The sequence below is a fragment of the Erpetoichthys calabaricus genome, chromosome 8, assembly GCF_900747795.2.
Source record: "Erpetoichthys calabaricus chromosome 8, fErpCal1.3, whole genome shotgun sequence".
NCBI lineage: Eukaryota > Metazoa > Chordata > Cladistia > Polypteriformes > Polypteridae > Erpetoichthys > Erpetoichthys calabaricus.
This window is the reverse complement of record NC_041401.2, coordinates 92,062,129-92,073,147: the sequence shown is the minus strand read 5'-3', so window position 1 is coordinate 92,073,147 and position 11,019 is coordinate 92,062,129. Positions and strand designations below refer to the sequence as shown.

General features: G+C 35.2%; 1 protein-coding gene across 1 annotated transcript in view; it reads left to right on the top strand.

Annotated features, from left to right (window-relative positions):
• The window catches only part of nf1a (neurofibromin 1a), a 456,100-nt gene that overhangs the window by 410,832 nt on the left and 34,249 nt on the right, over positions 1 to 11,019 (top strand). The window contains 2 exon segments of the mRNA XM_051931227.1: positions 3,594 to 3,724; positions 4,554 to 4,654. Of these exon segments, the coding sequence (XP_051787187.1) occupies positions 3,594 to 3,724; positions 4,554 to 4,654 (232 nt within the window).

The window sequence follows — 11,019 nt, the reverse complement described above, 5'->3', positions numbered from 1 at the left end:
ACGAACTTAAAAGGTTTAAATAAAACAGAAATATATATTTTATTTTTACTTGCTTAACTTGTGGAGGGTGTATCCTGTAGCAAAGCCGTAACTTTTTTCGTGAAAGCACGTTTCAGTCAATAAGTGTTAAAAAAACGTGTAAAGATATTGACAATAAGCTAAGTCATCTGCAGCAAAGTTTTATAAATGAGAGTTTCTCCTTTTTAGACAATAAGCTACGCAAACCCAGGAAGACATGGAATCGTTTAAATCAAGTATCATTACATCTTCCTTTCTTAAAGAGAAGTAAAGCAGTACTTATAAGCTTACATATTTATATATAGACATACATATATATATATATATCTATATCCGAAGCCGTGCAAGCACACTCTTTTGAGAATGCAACGTATAGTTGTACAGAAGAAAAGCAATCTTGCCTCAAATGAATGGCAACCTTTTGTAGGTCTATGAAGTTAATTTAAAGTTTAGGTTTACGCGGTGCTTTCTTTCCGAAGTACCTGCACTCATGAATATGTCTGTATGTGTCAGTCGGTGAAATCGACGCGCTTCACACCGGCGAAGTACCGCTTTTAAATTTTTATTAAGAAGAAAATAAAACGTTTTTAAATTGAGGGAAAATATACTAATAACAGTTTGTTAAGGATCAGTTTTTTTGTGAAGCTGCCTTTACTCGAGTGATCACTTCGAGCTGACTTGGTGGCCAAGTGTAAGCGTTACCTGGAAGTAAGCACCCATACAATCAGATTGTGAATCAGACTATGAATGCCGTGAATGTAATTACACACTCACTGCAGTTGCTTACGGTAATCGAACCTCAGACGTCAGCGCTAGAGGGGCTTAGCAGCGGTGAAGTATTGGTTTTAAATTTTAATTAAGAACAAAAGAAAACCTGAGAGGTTCGATTCCCGAAAGGGAGTGAAGTGAGTGTCCGGCTACCTACCAGGTAAAGCTTATGGTCGGACAGCAAGTGACGTAACATCAGCCACGGTGCCTTCAGTTGTGAGAAGCAGATCATAGAATGATTGAAAATAGTTTTGCATTTACCTTTTTAGTAAAAGGCGAGCTTTTAAGCCTGAGAAATCACCCCGTAAATGCACACGTTTAATTGCACATGTGTTAATATGTATGGTTACACAGTATTAAAAGACAGTGAAGAACGTGATTTACCTTTGTTCCCGCGTTTCATAAAAGGCGAGCTTTTAAGCCTGAGAAATCACCCCGTAAATGCACACGTTTACTTGCACATGTGTTAATATGTATGCTTACACAGTATTAAAAGACACTCAAAAATTAACGTCATTTACCATCAGCCACGGTGCCTTCAGTTGTGAGAAGCAGATCATAGAATGATTGAAAATAGTTTTGCATTTACCTTTTTAGTAAAAGGCGAGCTTTTAAGCCTGAGAAATCACCGCGTAAATGCACACGTTTAATTGGACATGTGTTAATATGTATGGTTACACAGTATTAAAAGACAGTGAACAACGTCAGTTACCTTTGTTCCCGCGTTTGATAAAAGGTGAGCTTTTAAGCCTGAGAAATCACCCCGTAAATGCACACGTTTAATTGCACATGTGTTAATATGTATGCTTACACAGTATTAAAAGACAGTCAAAAATTAACGTCATTTACCTTCGTTCCCGCGTGTGACTCGTGCTGTAAATCTCTTCCTTGTTTTCAGTTCACGTGATTACGTAGGAGGCGTGATGACGCGATACGTGACTCCGCCTCCTCCATTACAGTGTATGGACAAAAAATATGTTCCAGTTATGACCATTACGCTTTGAATTTCGAAATGAAACCTGCCTAACTTTTGTAAGTAAGCTGTAAGGAATGAGCCTGCCAAATTTCAGCCTTCCACCTACACGGGAAGTTGGAGAATTAGTGATGAGTGAGTCAGTCAGTCAGTCAGTGAGTGAGTCAGTGAGGGCTTTGCCTTTTATTAGTATAGATACAGGTTTGAATCCAGAATGAAAACGAGAAACTAGATGTAACTTTTTTTATTTAGAGATAAAGGTATGAACACAGAATGAAAACGAGATGTTAGATGGTATTTTTATTTATTAGAAATACAGGTATGAACACAGAATGATAACAAGAAGTTAAATGTAATTTTTTTATATAGAAATACAGGTTTGAACACAGAGTAAAAACGAGTCGTTAGATGAAGATGAAGGCGCGATTCCAAAATGCTTGTTCCACATAATTTTTTCTTCGTTCCGGAATCAACTTTTTCCACGATTGTTCTCACTTTTTTTTGTTCATCTCAAAGAAAACTTTGAGAAGCACTATGAAACCCAAACAATATGGTATCCATACATAACACAACTACCCACGCGGAATCTTGGTGGAGCACTGACTCAGAATTCAGCTATGTGTATGATGTAATAATAATAATTCATTACATTTATATAGCGCTTTTCTCAGTACTCAAAGCGCTATCCACACAGGGAGGAACCGGGAAGCGAACCCACAATCTCGCCTACACACTCGCCGAGATTCCCTGAGACTAGAAATTTCACAACAGATTGTCTCTTTCTTTGAGACAACCTGTTGCAGGGTTCTCGAGACTCGCAGAAAGTGTAGGAACAGCAATAAGTATTTTTTGCATCTCAGTATTATCTTCGATGCCCATATCTGGTCAAGGAAACTTTCATTATACTGAGATTTACACTTTGTTTAGCATGATGTTCTATGAATGTTTGTCCGGGCTCACACAAAGTATTCGTTATTCTGAAACTTTTGTTACTATGGTATTGGCTGTAATGGGATTTAACCTGTATATAGTGTGTGTATGTATTTGAGTAAATAATTTTTGTACAATTAAAAAATAAAGCATATGTTAAATGTTCCTCTTGAGGGGTTGCATATAATTTCACATAATATTGATAAATATTTTGAAATATATGTATCGATTTTTGCATTTATTTATATATGGTGATGAATAAATATAGTTTTGTTGTCTTGTTTTAGAGAACCACGTTTTGACACTTTCCAAACTTGACTTTTTTAAATCCGTTTTCCATCAGAAAAATCACCAATTGAAATCACATCTTGAATCTTAAGTTTACATTTTATTATTAATGGACACTGGCTTTCTGAGTGCAGCCCTACCATTGTTATCTCAACCTTCTATAGCCATTGTATGGAAAGAATATTCATAAATTTGATGAAATGTTAGATGGTTTCAAGAAAGCAGAAGGCTACAGCCTTGATTAGATTTTTGTAAAAAAAATTAAAAGTTTTTGTGGTAAGTGGGATTGCTTAGACACAATTTTTTCAGGCAGATATCATTTAAGTGTCACGCACGCAGTTCTTTTGGTATTTTTCACTTCATTGGTAATCAGTTTGTTGGAACCACATAAATATATAACATTTTCATGTTTTTTTTTTGCTTTATTGTGTTCTTTTTACTTTTGTGAATGTTAGATACTTCATGGTTGGAAAAACGTGGGGTTGTAATTGCCATTTGTTACAATTTTGCAAACTAGTCAGCTAGTGTAGGTGGTATTTTTGTAAAAGTGTTCTTTAGTGCTAAAATCTGCTTTTCCCATCTTCATACCCATTATTTTTCTCTGTCTTCTTTCCAGAAACCCAAAGAATTCCTGCCTCTCAGCAACACTCTCACTTGAGAAAAGTATCCGTGTCAGAATCAAATGTCCTCCTAGATGAAGAGGTCCTGACAGACCCTAAAATCCAGGCCCTGCTGCTCACTGTCCTTGTAAGAAACTTTAAAGTTATGGCCACTTTTAATTTTGGGTTTTTCTTTATTTTTCTTTCATTTATATTTTTTTTTATCACTGGAGTCAACTAACTTTGTACTTTAAAGTCAATTCGGCTAGGAAACTTTTTGTTTAATGATTGAGGTGCCATATATTGACCATGTATTTGTAGATTTTAGATTTTTATAATTTTCAGTATGCCTATGTGGAAGCATTTTCCCTAAATTTTTTTTTTAAATCTGTAATTATATGATAGGTTTTCTGATTCATATAGCTTATTTTAAATGATAAAATTTATATTAAAAATTTCCCGAGTCAATTATTTTAATAAAATGTTTTTAATCTATGAATCATGTCATGCCACGCAATGTATCTATTTAGGAATTGCTTCAGTGCAACTGAAAGGATGAAATATTTATTGAAGGTATTACATAAAAGATTGTTTAAAAATATATTTGAAAGTTATGACTGCAGAAGAAGTAAGAATGGCTGATTCTATAACCCCTCCCATTGCACTCACGTAGTATACAATCATGAAAGTATGTTATATGCATGTCCCGGATTATGAACCACAGTAAAAAAAAAATTTGTTTGTAATCGTTTTGCTATATTATGTAAGAAAGCATTGTTGAAAAAGATATGTTCTTTAGTATAGTAGCGCAAAAGGTTTGTTAATCTGCAAATTCTAAGCTAGTGTGCCTTTATTTTGAAAAGAAATCACACTTAGAAATATATTAATTCATAAAGATTGCATAACAGGGAGTATACTGTAGTATTTACTTGTACAAATTTTATCATTGTCGTGATAACCGTGTTTTGTTTTTTTAGGCCACATTGGTAAAGTACACTACAGATGAGTTTGACCAGAGAATCCTCTATGAATACTTAGCTGAAGCCAGTGTTGTCTTCCCAAAAGTCTTTCCAGTTGTGTAAGTTAATACATTTCTGTTCCCTAACGTGTTTGCATAGAAGGTGAATTTTCACATTAATGCAATGTATTTTAATAAGCTCACTTCCACTTTTGACGTCAGCACAATGTACAATAATTACAATTTTAAAAATAATATGAAAAATTCAATATCTACAGAAAATGTTATGTCGATCTTATACAGAGGAACAATAATGCAGTATACATAGAAGTATAGGTTTAGTTTTAGCATGCTTTTAAGTCCAAATTCTAAATGTTATAACTTTTATTTGGATTAAAGTTGTCTGAAAAATAGCTCAAGAATATTTAAAATAGATATAAACCTCCTCTGCCATAAAGCAAACTATTTTCATTATACTTTTTACATCACACTAAAAATTAATTGAAGATTTAAATGCTCAAAAAGAAAAATATAAAGATCATATTAATATTAGTTCACATAAAGTAAAAAATGGAAATATGCTGTTCAGTACTAAAATGTTTGTGGTCAAATTCAAAGGCCCTGTCGGAATATAATTTGAATGTCTCTGGAAAAAAATATTTGGAGGCAAAAGCTGATTGTGAAAAATTGTTTTAAAGCGCCACAAACTAATTATCAAATTTTATAATGCGTTCTGATTTGCTCTTATTGAGAATGTGAAAATAAAAAAGGAGTCAATTAAATTTATACCTTGATTGTAATCAAGTTGCTTTAACTTCAAATTACACAATTTATCATTAAAATGCAACATTCAGTAGATCCAGTTACATAATTTGTAAAGCAATTTATATAAAGTGACCATGCATATTCTGCACTCAGGGTCCAAAAAGCTACACGGCTAAACATAAAAATAAATCAATGACTGTGTTTACAAAAAAGTTAATGATGTTATCAGAGTTTCATGTGTGTATTACAATCAGTATGAATTGTGTCCAGTTCTCCTTCCTCAGTAACTTAGTATATACACTGTGAATTCCATTATTGTGAAGGACTGTGCTTTCTAAAGTCCTTTGAAGGCTTCAGTTTTGACAAGCATCAATGCAAAGTACTTCATGCTTTGCAAAAAGTAAAAATAATAATGTGAAACACCACACTGCTTCCTGTGTACCGTTAAAGTCTTATTAAAAACATCAGTTTATTTAGCAATTATTGGTCACCTGAAAGAGAAGTATTCAGTTGAAAATAAAAGAACATTATGAGGCAATACATAATTATAAGTGTAATCTGTCTGTCTGTTTTTTTCTCCAGTCATGAAAATCATCTGATCTGATTTTCATTAAATTTTGTATGTGTGTTGCCATTGGTCCAACTTCAAATAATGGATATGTGTCATGTCTTGGAGAGAGGCTGTAATGGCACAGAAGCAACCAAAAAAAACAGTGCTGATGCATACCTACAATTCCTAACAGGCAGCAGGAGTGTGCTAATGATAATAGGAGGATACTTTCAGCAAACACAAACTTTTATATCTGCCAAAGCAACATCTCATCTGAGAAGGCAGATACAGTGGAACCTCGGTTCACGACCATAATTTGTTCCAAAACTCTGGTCGTAAACCGATTTGGTCGTGAACCGAAGCAATTTCCTCCATAGGATTGTATGTAAATACAATTAATCCGTATGTAAATATAATCTGTATGATATATATTTTTTTTTTAAGTTTTAAAGCACAAATATAGTTAATTAAACCATAGAATGCACAGCATAATAGTAAACTAAATGTAAAAACCTTGAACAACAGAGAAAACTAACACTGCAATAATTTGCGCTATAGCGCTACCAACCGCTGGCTAAAAACAGTTTTTTTTTAATGAGTTTTAAGCACAGGGAAAAAAATGAACATTTGAAAAAATCCGTAATTTAATAAGCCACCAAGAAAAGTAACATTGCAACAATGCACACTACGAACCGATCGCTGTAAACAGAAGTGAAAACAAAATCAAGCCCAGTGCATTCTTTAACTGCCTTCCTACCTTAAGCGTCCAGCCCTCTCTCTCTCGTGCTGCCTGTGTGTGTGTGCGTCTGTCTCTCTCTCTCTGCTGCCTGTGTGTTTGCACGTCTCTCTCGCGCGTTGCCTGTGTGTGTGCGCGCGTCTCTCTCGCACGCTGCCTGTGTGTGTGCGTCTCTCTCGCGCGCGCTGCCTCTGTGTGTGTGTGTGTGTGTGTGTGTGTGTGTGTGTGTCGTGCTCTCTCGCTCGCTCTCTCTCTCTCTCTCTCTCTCACGCTGCACAGGAAATGCACAGGGAGGAAATGCACAGGGAGAGACTGAACATGTACAAACCGAAAGGGAAACTGCCTTGTTCGTGAACCGAGGCAAAAGTTTGGCAAACTTTTTGGTTGTAAACCGATTTGTACGTGTACCAAGACGTTCGTGAACCGAGGTTCCACTGTACATCATATTTTCCTCAACTGATTTGGGCAACAGTTTCATTGCCATGGTAGAGTGCAGTTTTTATCTACGAGTACATTTTTTTGTCTCACTGTTAGTGCTTTTTAGCCATGTTGAATTTCTAAAAGGCAGTTTTACCCGTTTTATTTTCATCTAGACCTTTCTTAGAGAATGTATGGGTCCAAGGATGTATGGTTGCTGTGAAACCCTTAAGAAGTAATATTATTTCATTCAACCCCCCAAAAGCTTCTAAAACTCCAAAAACATCCCTTAAGTGAGTTTCGCAGTTGTAAAATTACACAGGAAATTGTAAAACAGCAGCAATCCGGTGTATATTGGTGATAACATTTTTATCAATGCAAAGTCTTACATTTTTGAAAAAACCTACTGTTGTACCATTACTAAAATCGTGATAGAGATGAGCTGCGATGAAACAGCAGAAAGCACAATATTTTATGCATTCCAAGTTGCAGTTCAGAATATAGTGGAAGGAGATCTCCTTAGACATTTATGCAAGTCTGTTTTATGGTGAGGCAGTTATAATTTGATGCTAATGCAGTAAATCCATATTGAATGAATCAATTTGTATTCATCTATATAACATTTTACAATACTGTCAGATGGTGCTGTCTCCTATAATAATCATAGAGAGATCTGCAGCTGTGTCTGTGAAGTGAGAAGTGAGGTAAAGAAGTGAAATGGGGGCTTTTGGGGACTTTGTTGTTTAACTTGTATGTCATAATTAGCTTAAAATAACTTCAGGTTTACAGGTAGCAAAAACTAAGGGAAATTCTCAATCATCCATTTTTTAACTTGTATAACTTACTAAAAATAGCCATCAAGCAATGTGGAATAAAAGAATAAACACAGCTATTGAGAGAGGCAAGTACAATAGCATTTGAAAGTGGCAAACATGAGGCAGATGAAATTGAGGGATAACACCACAGCATTGATATGAAAGAGAGAAAGGGAAAGACAGTATAGGTAGTCCTGAAACCGCACTGAACCATCATGCTATGAAAGTGTAACGCCACCATAAATGTGCCTTAGTGAAGAAGAGGACAACAAAGGTAACATCATGGAAGCACATACTTCTAAAGAATGACTCACTTGGATTAAGAAGAATGAACTCTTTAAATTTCATGGACATCTCCTGGTTATATTAAAGCCAAGCCCACTTTCACGGACATCCGATTTGAATCATTACTGTTGCATGTTTTCTTATACTTTTGACTTCTAGCATATAACTCCAGGTGTCTCTGCAAATAAAAATAACTGGTGATTAAATTAAAGTTTGAATATTTCCTTACAGAAATTTACATTGTTAATTGATAACAAGTGTGCTTGTTCAAGTGATTCGTTATTTGTATAGGTACTGATCTGGCCTTATTTCAGTATGTCAGTTGCATGTTTCTATAGATGTGAACTATACTTATTCGGTTACAACTGTGAAGCCCTTTCAGGGGTAAATGGAGTAGCCAACTTCTGGACCCTGCTAAGGTTTTGAAGCTGAACTTGCCAGCATTGGCCGTTCTGCTCTGTTTGATTTAGGTAGCCCTTTCAAAGGTAACTTATATAGTAAGTCCCAACAGGAGTGCAGCTCTTCATCTTTGCTCAGGCATTCTGAAGTTGCATTGTATTTGAACTGTAACTTAGGGTGATGACAGGCTCTTAGTCACTTTTGCGTTTCAAACATAAGGTGATGAGTGAATGTTACACAGATAAGTAAATACTGCAGGTTGTATGTGTAAATCAAGGCTAATAATTCAAGCATTTCCAGTATTAAGTTTTCTACCAGTCGAAAAAACATTTTAGTTTAAGTACCTTTCGTGAACACTTTCACACAGCAAAAAGTACCTGATTCTAATTTTAGGTACTTGATTCAATAATAAAAGTAGGGATTTACTAAGCTTTTCAGTAGGAGAAAATTGCACTTCTGTTGATTTAAGTGTTTTTTTATATAAGGTAAATCAGCCATATCGGCATTATTGGAAAAACAATCAAAAATCCATTAATCCAAAAAATAAAAAGGTAGACATTTTTTTACCGCTGTTCTTGATATCAAAACAAAAAAAAATGTACTTGCGCTTGGTATCTTATGTTTTTCAGAGTACCGATGGTTATGCATCAGAAAATTAAAACAGGAACTGAAATTAAATGAATGAAATAATAATTAAATAAATAAGCAACAGAATACATTTATTTTGTTGACACATTTAACCATTTATGCTCACATATCATTTTGTTATTATTTATTGTCACATTTCCAATATATTTACTGTATACTTTTATTTATTTCATTCTGCAAGAATAAAAAAAGTTATACAGAATATAAGATAGACTTTTTATACCTCATGGAGACCTGGCAGCATCATATTGATTTTTTTCATGTTAATCAAGTAGCTCAGTTGGGGTTTGTTTACAATCTGTAAATCATGTTCCTCATGGAAGGGAGATGGTCTCACATTTATGTGTCATGATAATATAAAGCTCCTCTTTCCCTTCCTGATCAATCTTCTTTTGAACTACTAGCAATCAAACTCTGTGGACCGTCACCTACAATTTTAGCTGTTTGGTACAAACCCAGAAGTGCATTGTCTTCTAATGTCACCCTTATTAATAATTTTAACCTTTAATTTGATATTTCTTGCATTGTGTTCAGCGACAACTTTAATGCAGTGCTTAATTGTTTTGATTTAATCCAATACATGTGTCAACCTCCCAGCTCATATTCTAGACCTAGTGTTTTGCTCTGGTATTTGACACTTACTTGCTGTTCTAGATTTCAAAGTTTCAGTATGTCATTTCACTGCTCCCTGCTTTACACCTGAACTCCGTCAGCCCAAGGCCATGGGTCAGCAGTTGGAGCTTTTACCAGAAAAGACTGGGCTTATTGTACATAATGCGATGTACTCAGACTACATACTTCATTACAAAAATTATCTCTGTACTGCTGAAACTGTACATTATTCAAATATCATTAGTGTAGGTGAAAAAACACTTTTTTCTTCAGTAAATGGTTTAATCAAGCCACCAGAATTCACCACTTAATCACAACCTTTCTGATGAGTAATGTTCTGCTTTTTTGGAATTTTACAGTTCCAGATTTGCAAATCTTCATCAGGTGTTGGCTACTAGTCTTATTAGTCTGGAGAGAGACTGTTTTTAACCATTGTCTTGGTTCCTTAACATATAAGGACCCCACTCTCAGTGTTCAGTCTATCAACTGAAGATCATATGTCTGAGTTTATAAGTAAATCCTGTTCCTCCAACAGCCAAATGGATCCCATACCCACCATTCTTATTAAGGCTTGCCTGGCATGTATTACAGCTATTATAACAAATATAATCACTGCCTCTCTTTCTACTGTTATAGTCATCCTCTCATTAAGAACTTCCTCAATAACACTTATTCTGAAAAATCTTGGCTCAGATCCTGATGACCTCGATAATTAACGGCCTATTTCCAACTTTCCATTTGTTTCCAAAATTCTAGAGAAGATATTTACCAACCAGCTTCATTCCTTTCTTACAAAAAAAAACCTCTTTGAACCATTTCAATCTAGTTTTCTTTCTAAACACAGCACAGAAACTGCTCTGGTCAGCATCACCAACAGCCACTTCCATGCTGCTGAGATTGGACTATTATCTTTAATTCTTCTCACTCTTAGCTCGGCCTTTGATACAGTATTGCACCAGTTACTTCTGGAACATCTGGCTAGTGTTGGGGTTTGTGGCCCTGTTTCCTCCTACCTTACTGACAGGAGGCAATTTGATCAATAAAGAAAGCCCTGCAGTTACTGCCAGATTCAGTTTTGGTGCGACTCCAATTGATCATCTACTTTATACCTGTTGGCAGCATCTTCAGGGCATTCAGTTTCACTGCTGTTTATCTAACAGGCCTACCTTCATTCAGCCTTTCAATATTCTCACTGCCTGGCTCCATGACTTAAGGACATAGATGACCAAAATATTTTTTCTCCATTTAAACATCAGTA